The following is a 17022-nucleotide window of genomic DNA, read 5'->3' on the forward strand; positions in this document are numbered from 1 at the left end:
TTTCCCTCCATCGCTACGCGTTGAGTCTCCCGAGCGTTCCGAGGAGTTCGAGGTAACGCTGTTTGAGTTGGCCCCCGGCTTTTCGTTACAGAACCCGGCGGAGCTCTTATCTGGGGAAGGCCCCCGAATCGACCTGCGTTACGAAGCCGAGCGCCTCGCTATCGTCGAAACGGCGGGAATGTGCCGCGAACGACCTTTACGTTTGATATTTGATCATTTCCACGGACCGTTCAGACATCAACGGCGTATTATGGGTTTAACCATAAAACTCAGCAACAGGAATGTACGATTTTGTAGAGAGTAAATATTTTAAGCTAAGCGCGTTGGGTGACGATACGCCGTTTATTTGGGATTCGTCGTTTAATACGCCTTTAGTACTGCCTTCCAGCGCTTTTTACCCGGGGAAGAGACGTCCGTTTCAAATAGCTACGTTCGAATTGCCTTGCTTTACTTTGAGACTTCTCAGGTTTTTTTCCACCTTTTGTAACGTAGCATTTCAAGGTAGTCGTGAATGTGATCGTTTAGACTTTTCGGTTCCTTCGTCGGACTTTTTTGTAAAAGAAATCACGCATTCGTAACGTTGTGCCATATAGATTCGTCAAGCGATTGAATATCGATACTTGTTATGAAACACACGCTTCGATCTTGATACCAGAGACGTTTTTAATCATGAAATTTTTAAAGCTAATGCATTCGTCACGTACACATTTTCAACGATACAAATAATAAATAAATAATTTAAAACATCCCCCCGTGCTCCGTTTCGTTCTTTGAACCCATTCGGTGTACAAAAAAAGCTCTTGGCGTATAAAAACGAACACACAAACATTCAACACTCCACATTTCAGGACCTGTGTAAGAGTTCGAGTTCACATCATGGTTTATTCACCTGGCGTTCATGCGGATCGGTTCTTTTGCGTCGGAGAAGAGCGAGAATATACTGTATCACATGCTGGAAAATGATATACAGCCCAAAATATGACTTGCTTCCTAACGTTCTTAAATTAAGATGCGTTTACTGGTTTTCTAAAACGAATTGTGACGGGTAGTGAGAAGAAAATCAGAAAATAAGACTGGCTTTTTGCTTAAATACTTCTTGATTTAAGAACGTTTAGAGGTTTTTACTGGGAAAAACAAGACAAAAACGGTGGAAAGACATTTCTGCAAGGCTTTAGAGATTAAAACACAGTTCAGTGCTGACAAAAAAAAAAACAAGGTAAATTGCACAGCAGTTCATCAGGTGTGTTTGGTGTGAACTTGAGAAAGTTCATAGAGTTCTACACGGAAACCTTTCCTGGCTCAATGTGAACTATAAAAGATTTTCCTTCTGCGGGAATTCCAATAAGCAAACACGCAAACACGAGACGGCACATTTCATACTGACATGTCAGATAAATCTTTCTTTCTGTGGACGGGGGAATGAAGGACAAGTCGCTTCTCATCCGAGCCACTGCAGCTTATTAAATCAAAAACACTACGTTACACAGAATCTTCATGTGTGACCAGATGAGGCTCCACCTAAAAACTGAACGATCGAAGACCAGAGCTGGTAGTTTCGCTGTGGAGATGATCTTGGGGTTGGGGTGAACTTGCATGAAGTATGAAACATTACACCTTACTTAGAAAAAAAATTGACCTATTATTCCTGTTGTTGAAAAGGAGATTTTGGGTGAACTTCACAAAAATGGTCAAAGAACATGCCAGCATTTCATTGCATTTTTATTGCACCCATTTTTATTAACTGGATTTTTTTTTTTTTCACAAACACCCTTTTTCCATTCAAATTCTCACTACTGTAAATGCACAAAAAGTAAAAATGTACATTGCATTGGTCGTCTATACATTGTGAGAATATTTAACTGAAAAAAGAAGAACTATTAAAGTAATTTTGTGGTGCACTAAATAGTGGTAACTGATATAGAGAATATTCATATATAAATATAATTTGTCGTGATGATAGAAAATGGCGTTAATGATAATTATCACAATGCAAAAAAAATAGATTTAAAAGCCCTTTTTCGAATTCTGATTCTATTCATTTTCTTAAAGCAAAATCTCTTTTAGATCTTTTCATTTTTGGGTGCAATATGACTTTTTTTTGACCATTTTTGTGAACCAAAATATCCTTTTGAACAACAGTATATATTTTATATATATATATATATATATATATATATATATATATATATATATATTTTACCATCCACACACATAGAATGAGAGAGAAAATGTGTTTAAAAGCCATGAAAATGTCACAATGTAAAAAATCCTCAATAAAATGTTTTTATATATATATATATATATATATATATATATATATATATATATATATATATATATATATATATGCATGTACAGGGCTAATTTGGCTGATTCATTGTTGAGTTTGTGATGTGGGGTCTGTCAGCTGTAGCACGCTTTTAATAATTTGATTACTAAAGTGGCTGGGATGATTAGTAGGTTAATGAGAGGGTGGAAACCTGCGGTTCAATGCACGCCCTTGCGCTATCAATCAAACCACCAGCCGCATGAAAGCAACAAAAACACAGATTTGTGCCACAAAGCAGCATTCGTAAACCACCATAGAATTCTTAATGAATGGTTTAAAGTTAAAAAAGTGGCGCTTAATTTTATCCATCAGTAATGTATTCGATCATGAAGAGCGGGTGAATGGGGCCAGACCTAAAGGGCAGTTGGCAGTCGATTGTAAATATCTTTTGAAGAGGCGTTTTGACAGGGACTGAAGGTCAAGTTCACCCTCAAGAGCATCTCCACATATTCAGATGGTAAGACTTCTAATTCTATCATTATTGCAATAACCTTTTACACTGTAATGTTACTTGGCATTACATTGTCTGCATTATATATTAGCAGGACCGCAACAGTAGCTTAAAACATTGACTAAATAGCCTTAATATTAGCCAATGGCTTGTGCAACTTTGCTGACATCACCCATGTTCTTCATTTTCATTAGAGATTAAAAAAAAGCAAGTAACAACATACATAGATGAATTTCACACAACGTGACAAGTAACACACCATAAAGAAAACCAGGCTCACCCGAGAAGGAAAACTGACTTGCTGAGTGACAGGTGTTTAATTTTGAACTCTTCACGTCCATTGTCGGCAAACCATCATCTAAAACACTGAAGGTATATTAGGATCGTTAAAATCTGTACACTGTTGCAAGTGAAACTCTCCTTGTGTTTTCACACAGCTGGCTCGCTATAACCTAAAAAAATTACTCGGAGTTGAACCCCCGGCCATAAAAACAGCATTAATAAGCCATTTCACTCAGATTTGTTGTCGTTAGGGACGAACCCCCAATGATTATTTAGTTTTAATTTGGTTTGGGCCGGGTGGAGGGAGGCTTTTTGCCCCCTAAAGGGAGGATGATGAAAACTATGCTTTGTTGCTACTGACAACCATTTCCTCCAATCATCAGACTTAATGAAACCGAGATCTGGGCTTTGCCAAGTCATTATCAGGCTGCCATGCTAACTGCTTACCCCTCCTGTTCTTCAAAGAGGATGCTCCGCTCCAATGCCCCACTGATTAATACAGTGATTAGGGAAGCAAAAGGTCACCGTTCCCTTCTACAGTTCATTAGGACCAAAAATGGGAAACGTCTTGCACTCCGAGTGTAAACAGCGAGGGGAGAGCAAGAATTCGGGCATATTAGCGGGAGGAGAATTTGTCAGTGCTACACGTCGCGTTTCTCACTGACAGCTGGCCAGGTTTCAAAACAGATCTCATGCATATTAATGACAAATGCAGATTACGCGTGATGAATCATTCATGAGGGTGTGAGACCGAAATCAAAATGCATAGAGTCGATTCTGGCGTGAATGCTAAAAAATATCAGTAGTAGTGCAGTTTAGGCAGTTCAGATTGGTTCTTTTATACTTGGAGCATTTTCCTGTCGACTTCGTCTGATTGCTTTATAATGAATGGATCAAATGCCAACCGTCAGAGCAGAGGCGGCCAACATCAGTCTAAATCATTTGGACAGCTTGGAGAACAAGCTTTAGCCTTTATTTCTGCCAGGAATGCATTTATCATCATCATACCCTGGTTACAGTTCTCAGACCAGCTTTTTTCACTATAGTTATTTATCTAGCTATACCTCAGTAGCCATTTCATTGCTCATGTCCTTGGTGTTCCCTTCTCTCTCTGAAAGCAAGAGAGCGTATGTTATTTTCTGGGCAGAAACGCCGCCAGTCGCTGCTTCTTTATGGGCAGTATATGAATCTCCTGGGAGCTTACTTTCTTCAGTTTGATGCCTCTGTTTTTAGAGATCTTTTTAAGCGGGTCACTGGATTCTCCTCGCTGATCCCCCGGGATCCTGGGCAGTGCGGCGAAGCCTCCTTGACTGGAATCACGTTTGATGGAAAAGTTCTTCGTCGAAACACCTGATAATCCTTTTAGCTTGCTGCAGAAAATGGCAGGCATGGCGTCTTTGACCGACACAATGACTTTGGCAGTTTGCGACGTGCTGACGATCTCGATGTTGCCGCTTCCGGTGAGGGCAGAGTCATGTACCGCCCCAGCCACTGTGCTACCGTGACCGCTGTCTACCACCCACTTGTGCTGTCTGCTGAACTCTAGAGACGCTAAACCACTTAGCAGCTTGGTGTCTAGCTTCGGCGTGCAGTCTACTGGCCGGAGAACACCAAGAGCCAAAGCCCCACTGCTTACATCGTCCCCCAGGTGGCAAACCCTCTCTCGCTCTGGGGCCAAAGGCCCATATGTGCTACAGGTCTGGATACATGTCTTTCTTGTACTAGGTATAGACAAATCAAGGACACTGTCTTGCTGAAACGCCTGGATACCTTGTGGCACATCGACATGCATTGAAGGTGGAGGTGCCCTTATGGATAAATCTAGCACTTCTCCCTCTGTCACTACAGGGGACGAGCAGGAGCGAAGAGACTGTTGGACTTCCTTGCTGGTAAATGTTAAGTGAGGGGAGATGTCACTAGGTGAAGTCTGTGTGCTTTTACTTAAAGTACAAGCCGGTTTAGGGGGGTCTACCTCTACCTTGGAGTCCTTGCAAGTGGAGACCGGGACTGGGATTGGCACTGGGATTGGAAGAGGCACTGGAAGTGGGATCACAACAGGATAGGGGACGAGCAAGGTGGCAGGAGGCACCAGAGGGGCTAGTGGAGAGCTGTAGGGGTGCGAGAGAGGCGGAGGAGGAAGGAAAGCAGAGGCAAGGTCAACTTGTGGGGAAGATGCTGGGTGGCAAGTGGGAGAAGAGTTGCCTTGGCCAGGGAAGAGGTCCTGCAAGATTGCTGCGAAGTTAGGGTTCTGAAGAAGAGTCAGTAGACTAGTATCCAGCATTGGATTTATGCCTTTCTGGTCCAGAACCGGAGGTGCTCCGAGTGCAAGAGATGGATTCTGGCACAGGATGCTGTTCTGCAGCGGCAGGGCAGGGCAAGTTGCCGTTTGTTGAAGCAATTGAGGATTCAAATGTTGGAGGACTTGTTGTTCCAAGACCAGAGGTAGGGACACAGGTCCCTGACTAGTCATGAGGTACGAAGTGGCTCCTGATTGTCCGACTTGAGGGGCAGCTGGTCCAGCGAGGATTGGCAATACTACTGGACTCTCCCCTAAGCAGATTGGCTGAAGCACAGTTGTAGCCACCTTCAGGGCAACACCGTTGGGAGACTCCGCAGCTGGGGTCACCACCGGGGTGGCTTGTATTGTTAGCAGGGGTGACAGGGATCGCTTTGTGATTGTGGGAGAGCTGACATTCCATGTCTCGGTTGAAATAATTGGAGTGGCCTCCCCTTCTAGTTTCCCAATTGCATCAGTGCCGGAGGATCCACCATTGCAGACCTCTTCCTGAGGGTTTGCCATGTCTACGGCTACAGAATCTTTGTACGGCTCTTCCATCATGTCTTGATTATGTAAATCTCTTTCAGGTGCTGCAAGTAGAGGATTTCATGGTTTTCTTCAGCACAAACCCTAGAATCAAATGGGAGAAAAGGATTAGTAGTTGGCAACAACTGTGTCAATGTAAACCATAATACACAATACATAGTAATTGTTGTTAAACCTTCCTAATGTGTCAGATCCTTACCTGTCCTCTATAATTTAATACCCAAATCTAACAAGGCACCAAGGAGGCACTGTTTCCTATCCTGCTGAAAGTTCAACCATCTGTTTTTGTCCACCGAGAGCTGTAAGCTTTCAGAATGACGTCATGACACAAGAGTGGAATTGCAGACACAAACACAGAATTATGGGAGACACCAGAAGAGAGTTTACAAAGACTGGGAACATTTCGCACAGACATACTGCTTCACTGGCTTGGGAGGGGAGCAAAGAGAGCACGGGGGAGGATTTGATGAAATTACGTCGCAGAGTGCCTGGGTTTATTTGTTTATGAGCCAGCGTTAGTGTGGAGTTTATTACACAAAATGCTGCCAAGACTATGAAGTGAACCTCCCTCTGGCAAACACACAGAGAGTGAAAGGACGCCAGAGAGACAGAAAAGAGGAAAAAGAGAGTACCTTGAAGAAGAGAGAAATGGGAAGAAATAAAAAGAGCAAGGGAGGGAGAGAAAAGCCAAAAACGTGAGGGGAAAAAAATGAGGGGATGCAAAAATGGGCGCAATTTTTCAAAGCTTCAAAGTTTTGGTCTACGTTAGGTACCCATTAAACATTAAACTTTTTTTTGCTAACAGGATGACACAAACACGTGTACCAACCACAAACAACACTAAAACTTTAGCATTTTTATTTTCACCACCAAAAACACGATCAACTATTTTATCTACAACCTTACCAAGAGTAAAACAGAAGAAACAATACATTTTCTTCATCTGTAAATCATACCAAAAAATTCATTTAACGTTGACAAAGGTTGGAGGGCAGGCTCATGCTAGCACAGCGAGAACTGCCTTATCTGCGTTTTTTCAGGCAAGCTGCAAAACAAAAGAAGGCTGCCAACTGATTTAGGACCAATTGTTTCCCAGGGTGAATTTCAGAACCACTTCTACAGCACTAAATTTCCATTGCCATACTGATGGAAGAACAGTGGAAAAAGTCAGATAAGGAAGCAGACGGCCTCGACACATCTGCTTCTCTCTGATTACTCAGTGACAGTGTTTCTCACTGACCCCTAAATCATGCCTCAATCGATGAGTGCTGCGGTTTAGAAACACTGATCCAAGATCAGACCTCTCCCAAGTAATCACACGTGACTTATAAACTGCCTTGCAGATTTGTTTTTTTGTCTCAAATTATATCGCAAAGCATATTTTATGCACATTTTGTGAATTTTTTGAAATTCCAAGCGGGTAAATAAATTCACTGTTAATCCACATTGTAAACCTGTGCAGATTTACATGCAAAATTAACTCTTCTCTCTCCATCTTTATCAGCCTTAGTGTCATTGCTGCAGCCCTGTGTTGAGTAACATCACATGTGTGAGGTGCATTTTTCCCCCATCAGTCTTTGCACAAACATGTCTTTCATTTAAAATTAGTCTTAGTCGCCGCATTCTCTATGCCAAAGACGCTGAGTGACGTAACTTGGCTTAAAACGGTGCATTTGTTGAAGTCTTTGGAAAACAAACACATGCTTCAAATGCTACCCAATTACAATCTATGAGAGGAACTGCCAAAAAACTTCAAAATAAATCCTGAGCGGGGATAAAAGTCGATAAATTACAATCTAGCATTGGAAAGCCAACAAGGTGGGTCGCCAAACCCTCTGTATGATTTGTTTCTGAGATACTGCATTCCAGATGGGTTTTCTGTGGGCTGACGGATTCCTGCAGTGTGAGACAGTTAATGCAAACAGCATTACAGAAGCACGAGCGCGTGTGTTCACAGCAGCAGGTGAGATCAGTTAGATCTCAACCCTAAATCAGAGCCGAAAACGCTACAGATAAAAGAACCACCGAGCACACCATCTGCGGCTCCCATCTTAAAGTTAATGCAACAATAAAACGTACAGAAGAAATGTTCGCTTTGCTCAGCTAAGTTACGTTGTTGTGATAGAGGATGAAAATGAAGATATCTCTCGGTCAAATTGAAATAATTCTATACACATTAATACCTTAAATATAACTTCTGGGTTAAGGAGAACTTGTCATTGCTAAAGCATGCGACTGGCTAACAAGTGTGCAGAAAAACAGACACAGATGTGAAACGTCCGATTGCAGTGACAGTGTTTGCTGGAAGTGTTTCATACAGATAAAATGAAGAGAATTTTGAGCTTTGATGTCGGTATGAACTGGAATGTGATGATTAACACTGTCTAGACGGGAAGCATCAAATACTCGCTAACATGGTCGAATCTGCTACGAGTTTGAGGTTAGACTTCAGCAGTTCTGAAAAAAAACTAAAATCCTCCTGGGAGATTCACCGGTATAAAACACACTTTAAATTAAATGTTTCGTTAAAACACAAAAATAATGTGAGCTCACCAACTGTGAGCTATTATGAAAATAATCATGCAATCCATAAAAAAGTAACTGCAGTCTGATTATTTTAAAATGTAATTTAATCTAATTACCATTTTATATTACCAATTATATATATTTTTCACAACGGTGATAAACCGCTTTGTATTTATGCTTGATTGTATTTAAATTGACTGCACGCAAGATCATTTATATCTATTGGTCCTGCCATCCGATGCTAGAGGTACTTACTGGCTTGATATGATAACATGGCTTCATCTAGACGATTCTATCCAGGATTTGTCTTCATCTACGCTCGTCTATCAGATAACAGAGCACAGATCCCATGCAGGGCGAACTCCATTCTACAACTGGAAAATGGAACAGATGGAACAATTTAGCAACAATCTTCTATTCCATCCACAGGCGCTGTTGTCATGCCAACCGCGGGGCTAATAAATCCATCTCCCGTGTTGCGTGCTGAAGCTGCCGTTTTGCCCCCCACCGCTGAGACAGAGCCCAGAGATGACTCCCCAGTCCACCACCACCACCCTGATGATATTAACAGAGATGGGTTTCCACAAGCTTAACTAGTCTCTTGGCAATCTCATAACCGTCCACATCATAAAACGACTCTCTGGTACTATCGGTGCAGTGATGTTTTCACGCTGGATTCCTGTTCTTGACTTAAGCTCGTTTGACTTCAGCTTGGTTGTCCACCAAAAAGACTAAATACGATTGATTGAATTGATTTGCATTTTTATGTGCTCTACAAGTGTTTATTTTATTAATAACCGATAAAGCTTTGAAGATGAACCTGCTGTGAACTGCTCGGTTGTTAATCAATGGTATATGCTTTTGTTGAAGTGTATGTGTGTCAAATTTGGAAAAACTACATTACCCATGATTCCACAAAAACTCTCCACCAATCAGAGAACCGCAACATGCAAATTACTTATTTTACGTCTACCCAACATGCTCCAAAAATTCTTAAACATCTAAGCTTATTTTGCCAAAAATGTAAAATACATTAACATCTTGAAATTAATCATTTTGACCATTTTGTCATTCACAGTGCTTAATGGGATTGTAGTTCTTATCCTCATTTAAAGCAGTTATTGTAAGTATCTTTGCCCTTTGTCCGATTTTCAAATGATTACTTGCTTTAAAATCAAAGTTTGCAATGCTGTGATTCACCTTACAGCCGGTTGCACTTTTTTGTGAATTAGTACGTTACCATGTTACTCGGGGTTGCCGGGTCTTTGAAACAAAGCCAGCCCAATCATGTTTGTTCCGTTCTTCTTCGGGGGCCAGTTCCGTCCAAATCGTAAAGGCAGGTAAACGGGGGGCGACTAAAAAAAACGGTCCGCCTTAAAAGTATCCCAATTCTGTGGAAATCTGCCGACTTGGCAGCGCCGCTGTTACTTGTCGTTTCTTAGTAAATATTTGTGAAATCCGCTAGCGATTTACGAGTAAAATGATTTCATTCAAAATACACGCGCGCCATTTTGCCGGTGTGGTTTGGACCGAGCTTAAAACTGTTGGATTAACGCTTAAAAAATGGGAATCCCGTGGGAAAGATCTTCCTAAACCAGCGCAGCTGATACATCTTCATATCTTAATCTATTATAATAGTGAAACTGGTCTAAGCGTTCGCTTTAACCCTTTCTCTACAGCATGCAAAGATCTACAAAGGGTCTCCAGTAAGTCTCCAATGGTGTCTTCCCGTAATAAAATAGCATCCATGTGCTACGTGGTCAGCCGTCTCATGCCTGAGGACCGAGACTTCTAAAGGATTTATGGGTTGGGAAGCGTTCGGGGAGGCTGGGAAGAAGAAGAAGAAGAAGAAGAACGCAGGCTGAATTGCCTCTGGGTACCTCTTATATTGCAGACCTACAGCACATGTGGTACATCTAACACCCTCAAACGCACACACACACACACTAATAAGAGCGGTGTGTGTCTTAATGCCCACTGACAGTCATCTCTGCACAGAGTCTCCTCTGGTTTAAAGCCAGCAGAAGCGGTGAAGAATCTCCTGACAGCTGTGTCTGGGTGGGTCTGTATTAAAATGCTTTTTTCGAAATCCGCAACGGCTCAAGGTGCGAACGGGGTACAGATCTCCGGCACAGAGGGGGACTGAAAACAGCTAAGCAACGTGGAAACTGTGGCGCTTTAAAGCACGCGCACAAACACGGAATTTAATTAAATGGTGTTTACAGAAAGACCTGACCCCGGGTCGGCTGTTCTGAGCGTGCATTACAGCAACAAAGCTTTCCTGCATCATGTAATGCTGTTTTTCTCCTGTGTGCTGACATTATAAGTGGAACATATGCTGTGTTTTACTACTTTATACTAATGGGTCGAGCGGCGGAGAATCTAGTTTTCTTAGTGTCTGTGTGTATTATATTTAGTGCGGTCAAAGATTAATCGCGTCCAAAATAAAACTTGTTGTTTGCATAATGTATGTGTACTTTGTATATTTACAATGTATATAAATAAACACACAAAGAGTATATATTTAGAAAATACTTGCATATATACACATATATACACATATATGTTTATATATGTGTATATATATATATACACATATACATTATATATATATATACACACACATATACACACACACACACACACATATATATATATATATATATATACACACAGTATATACACACACACACACATATATATATATATATATATATATATATATATATATATATATATATATATAAACAGTGTATCATAATATTTTTCTTAAATATATACATGCATGTGGTCGTATTTATATATACACAGTAAATATACACAATATACAAACATATTTGGAATGTGATTAATCATGATTAATTGTTTGACAGCATGAAATATATATATATACACATGTATATATAATAGATTTAATATTTGTTAATTTGTTTCCCAAAGAGTAAATTAAATTTACAATTAAATAAAATCCAGATAAATTGACATAAAAATATATACAATGAATGTGATTATGAAAAATTAATAATAATAATAATAATAATAATAATATGTCGTATTAAAAGGTCTAAATACATTTATGCACATTTTACCTTTTATTATTCTTAGTAGTAGTATTATTGTGTGTATTTTGTGCTGATGTTCTTGTGTCAGCAAACTCCACATCATCCGTATCGGCAGCAGAGGATCATTTGGGGGTTTTGAATCAAGCAGGATCACAAGTCTCTAAGGTCTAGAAGCAGACGCTGTAATGGTCCTCAGGTGATAACTGGACCTACAGCGCCCGCTGGTTCTGCCCACCTCAGGGTCAGCACGGCCTCACGCCTGGATCTTATCTGGCCATGAATGGTGCATTTGTGCGTTTGCACAGGAGGGCCCAGCACGGCCCTAGACAGCCAGACTGCAGAGACGACAGGGGCGGGGTGTACACACACACACACACACACACAGATCTGAAGGCTGAGCTCACTAGAGATAATGTGTTGCCACAACATCACACACACACACCGATAAGGAAGGATTATGGCCACAACAAAAAAAAAACGCCACTATCAAGCTCCGACAGAATCACCTCTAAACACAACTTCTGGGTGGCAGAGCATTGCTGCACAGCTGCTATGTTCTTCAGGGTTGCTAAAGTGTTTCGAGGGTTTATTGCATAGCCTTTGAAAACATGGATGTGGCGTCCGCGACGTCACTCGTGGGGTTTTCTGAAGAGCGTTTTTTAAAGAGCCGGTGGTCGCCATCTTGGATTCGCGTCACTCTCGGATAACCAAAAATGGCGGGAACTCATTGATGAAGACACACCCCTTGCTCAACGGTTGTGACAGCAGCGGCAGTCCACGTGTCACTCAGGTTGCCACGCCCTTAATTATGCAGAACTTTAAAGCTTAAAGTAGAATTTAAACGGAAGAGTTCTAAAAAAAAATTTGTAGTATTCATGAAGGGTAAAATTTAGTACCAGGCTGTTTTTTCTGCTGCAAAGTTTCGTTTTAACATGGGGAGAACTGCAGTTTTAGTCACTTGCTATGCTATTCTGTGTTGCTAAGGTGTTCCGAGTGTTTTAAGTACATTGTTATGCTGTTGTTCTTTAGGGTAGCTAAGTTGTTCTGAACGTTTTAACTGTGTTGCTATGTTCTTCTGGGTTACTAAGGTGTTCCGAGCATTTTAAGTGTTGCTATTCTGTTACTATTGTCTTCCGGGTTGCTAAGATGGTCCAAGTATTTTAGGTGCGTCACTATGACGTTGCTACATTCTTCTGGATCACTATGTGTTCTGACTGTTTTAAGACTGTCAGTATGTTCCTTCTGGGTTGCTAAGGTTTTGCGACTGTTTTAAGAGTATTGCTATGTTTTACAGGGTTGCTAAGGTTTTAAGAGTGTTGCCTTTTGATTGGGATGTTAAGCATTTTACCATGTTACTATATGCCTGCAAATATTTTTGAGTGGTTGCTAGGGACATTGTTATGTGGTTGCTAGGGTGTTCAGGGTGGATTCTGGCATGTTGCTATGTGATTGCTAGGCTGTTGTAGTGGTTGCGGGCCATCACTATATGTCCGCTATCACATGTTGCTATGCTTTCGCTAGTATCCTAGCTGGTTGCTAGGATTTTCAAGATGGCTGCACAGACTTTGTCATGCAGTCGCTACGCTGTGCTATACCTTAGCATGCTGTTATGTGATTTAACAGGTGCTAGAGTATTCTGTACAGTTTTATAGCATCGCTAGGCAGTTGCTAAGGTCTTTCAAAGAGTATGTTCTTACAACATCACTGTTGCTTACTCTGGACATGACTCGGTCCCTCCTACAATGTAATAAAGACATTTTATTAGGCATTTAAAGACATAATTACATTTTAAAATAACACTGCTCTTACTTACAGCACACATAAAAACCTCAAACTGGTCTGAGATCAGTGGTTTAGAGCTCTGGGACGCCCCACCAGCGGACTGTGGTGGCAGATTCTATAAATAGGCTCCACTGAAGGGGCGTTTTAATTAAATATGAAGTAACGTGATCCGTGTAGGGCAGACAGCAGGTAGCAGCTCGTCCCTATACATCCGTTATCATTAACAGCTAAATGGCCCTCATGCACAGTAACTCAAGCCTGCTGTTATGACAACAGGGTCAGGGGCCAACAGCAGAATCTATACAGGAAACAATGAGACAATCTCACGAGCACCTACTCGACCTGAAAACATGACAGAAGACTTAATGTAATGAGTACAGTGCTGTATTGCATCGTCTCCCTAAATGAGGTGTAGGGTGACACCAGATGAAATATAGAAGTGATGGTGCTGATGTAGTATCTCGGAGTAAAGTCAACTACATACTACATACAAAAACACCTGCTGCGCATCAAGGCCTTAGTAGCCATTCAGACCTCAGCAACTGCATAGCATTGACTTCTCAGATTATCTTCATAGCAAGTAGCATAGTGACTTCATAGCAACACCCTGGCAACCATCCATGCCTTGCTTTAAACACTCTGAACACCGTAGCAACTGCATAGCAATGCTCTAGCAACCACCCAAACACAGTGACGACCGCTAATTAATTTTAAACACTATAAACACCTTAGCAACTACATAGCAATGCCTTGGCGACTTCTCAGAATATCTTAGTAACATCGTAGCAACATGCTTAAAATTCTTAACACAATAGCAATACTGTACATCAAGCCCTAGCAGCCACACGGAACAAAGTATTACACACCCAGATAACCTTAGTAACATGTGACTGCATAGCAACACCCTAGAAACAACCCTGAACACCCTGACAACCATACAGAAGATTACAACTCGCTTAAAACACTCTGAACACCTTAGCAACTACATAGCCTATAGCCCTAACATGCCCTATCAAACTCCCAAACGGACAGGCAACCATCCAATAATCAATCACAAAAAGAACTGCATAGCAATGCCCTGGCAACCACCCAAAGTCCTTGGCAACCACCGATTAATCTCAATAACTTTAATATTAACATGCTATAAACACTATGAAACCTTTAGCGACTGCTTAGAAGGGCCCTAGCAACCACGCAGACCCACCAGCAGCCATCCAATAATTATAGTAACTTTGTAGCAACCCGTAATAAATTATATGAACACAACATGCTTTAAAACACCAAGGGTATCAGGTATTTTCCAGTGCCTGTTGGCTGCTAGGACACTGCTAGGCAGTTGCTAAGAATGTTTTTATGAAGTCACCATGAACACTTTACCACTTGCACAGCCTGGCAACCCCCCAGAAGACCTTACCAACTGCATTACAATGCCCTAGAAAACACTCAATACACCGGCAACCATCCAATAACCTTAGGAACTGCATAGCAATACCAAAGCAGCTACCCAAAACACCCTAGCAACCACCCAAAAGACACTAGCAACAGCATAAATCCCTAGCAATAACTCCAAACATCACTTGATATGAAACCACGCAGAAGAGCTTAGTAACTGCATAGCAATGCCCTAGCAACTATCCAAAACACCCCAACAACCACCCTCTTAACACCAAAAAACAACCCAAAGCACCCTAGCAACCATGCACAATACACTAGCAACTGAATAATACCATAGAAACCACTCCAAACACCCTGGAACACATTCAAATCTTAGTAACGTCATAGAAACATGCTCAGAACACCATAAATGCATAGCAACACCTTAGCAACCACTGTTTCTGTTACTCTGAGATATCCACGCAATCCTTTCTAAATCTGCTCTGCTAGTGTGAACAACACCTAAACACAACGCCGCAAACCAGCTAGCTCGACATGAACACGACAATACAATTTGCATCGCAACCTACGACAAAATGTTACCAAAAAACAACACGAAGAGGTTGTTACGTTGCTGTTTTTTCATGAATGTGATGTTAAATAGATGCTTGTTCATCAGAATGTTGGGTTGTGACTTTGTGCATCGTCTGCGGTCGTTCACCCCAAATGCAACAACATCCTTTTACACACGCACTGTATTTTAAAAGTGCAACCCAAAAGACGAGGGGACAACGGGTCTGACGCCGTCGACATTCCTGAGTTGACTGGCCTGTGGCTTAAGGCCTAAAATAAGATTAGGCAACTACTCAGGAAATGCGCAGATTGTCTGAACCTAGAAACCATTCTCTAGAAGTGTTGCTAAGGCTTTACAAAAAAGACAACAAAAGCACATCTATATATATATTACATATGGATTAGCAGCCTTCAATTCAAGTGAAATGCTGTAAAAATCTAGTTAAATGTTTTTTTTTCACAAATTATGATATTTAATCATTTCATTTCACTAGTACAACTGCACTAAAGAAAGCAAGAATTAGCTGTATTTTTGCATGAACTTTTTTTTTTTTTGCAAAATGTCATGCTGTACAATTTATTATATTTTTTACTGCATTTGCTGCAAATTAAAATGTACCATAAAAACGCTTACACTTTGTGTCCTTGCTATATGGTTAGGGTTAGGGTTTGGTTTAGGTTTACTTGCATGTAATTACACACGGACACATACAATTTTTGTAATATGACACTTGGCACCACCCATTAAGGGGAGGAGCCTCCTAAAATGGTCTTAAATCGCCATTTTTATGGTAACACAACGTCTGACTCCAGTTTTTGCAGGACTGATTTAGAGAGTTTACACGTTCTAATGAGATTCAATATTTGGTACAACCAAAATGTGTTGATTTGGGAAAGAGGCAATAAAAAACAGCAGCAACATGCACGCGCAGTTTTTATATTACTGGACCCTAATTGGTCGATTACAGCCAAGCGGGTGTTGACAGTCGGGTGCTGATGTGTGAACCCTGACGTGCTAACGACCGCTCTTCAGGCCAATTTAATGAAGCGGCGATGGTCTGCCGTCCTCTGCGTTCGTGAGCGCGTGCACGCAAAGGTCAAGAAAACCCATCCTGGGTTTGACCCTCCGAAGCTTTCGAGCCGGCGAGCGTGACCTAATGCTTTCAGAAGTGCGTGAGGCAGCATTGATTAACTCAATCGACGGAGCGCTTTCCAAGGACATAAACAGTCCTACACTTCCGCTGTTACCACGGACACCATACAGCCCCATTATGATGTCACGGCCTCATAAAGAACACCGTCACATTCCATTTGGAACATTTCCAGAGCCTGTAACGCCATAATTACGTGTTCGAAACGGGCACTTCTGTGCCGTTCAGGAAGCTGTTGCTGATTTGATGTGCTGTGCAATTCTATTAGATCTGCTAAATGTGTTTGTAAAGATGCCTCTTTGTCGCAGTGAAACACAATGAGGTTACATCCCGTCCAATACATTCAAACACCATCCTTACAGTCTAAGCATTCCCAGACCTAAGAGCTTGTGCCATTACCACATCTAATCGTGCCAATAACCCTCACTAGGGAGCTCTTGTGTTACCCATAGGCTATTTGGAAACATATCTGACCCCCACAATCCCCAAGGCGCACACGTATCAAAAGAACGGTACAAATATGCCATTTATATAAACTATGGCAGTAAATGCATGGCTTCGGAATGAATTAATGTGTACCCTTGATCGCCGAGACCCCATCCATGTTGTCGAAACAACAAGAGGTGTTAGTCTTAAAGGGACAGTTCGCCTAAAAACGCTTATATCGC

General features: G+C 41.4%; 1 protein-coding gene across 2 annotated transcripts in view; it reads right to left on the reverse strand.

Moving 5' to 3' along the window:
• Positions 1-2341: 2341 nt before the first annotated feature.
• The window catches only part of zmp:0000001174 (retinoic acid-induced protein 2), a 15496-nt gene continuing 815 nt past the window's right edge, over positions 2342-17022 (reverse strand). The window contains exons 2-3 of one of the 2 annotated variants that reach the window (XM_043230370.1): positions 8668-8786; positions 2342-5970 (exon numbers count right to left, since the gene is read on the reverse strand). In XM_043230370.1, coding sequence (XP_043086305.1) covers positions 4195-5901 — 1707 coding nt within the window. In that variant the 5' untranslated portion in view covers positions 5902-5970; positions 8668-8786 and the 3' untranslated portion in view covers positions 2342-4194. The remainder of the gene's footprint in view (positions 5971-8667; positions 8787-17022) is intronic. The other variant, XM_043230369.1, reaches the window with a different exon arrangement.

This window comes from Puntigrus tetrazona, unplaced genomic scaffold, assembly GCF_018831695.1.
Source record: "Puntigrus tetrazona isolate hp1 unplaced genomic scaffold, ASM1883169v1 S000000148, whole genome shotgun sequence".
NCBI lineage: Eukaryota > Metazoa > Chordata > Actinopteri > Cypriniformes > Cyprinidae > Puntigrus > Puntigrus tetrazona.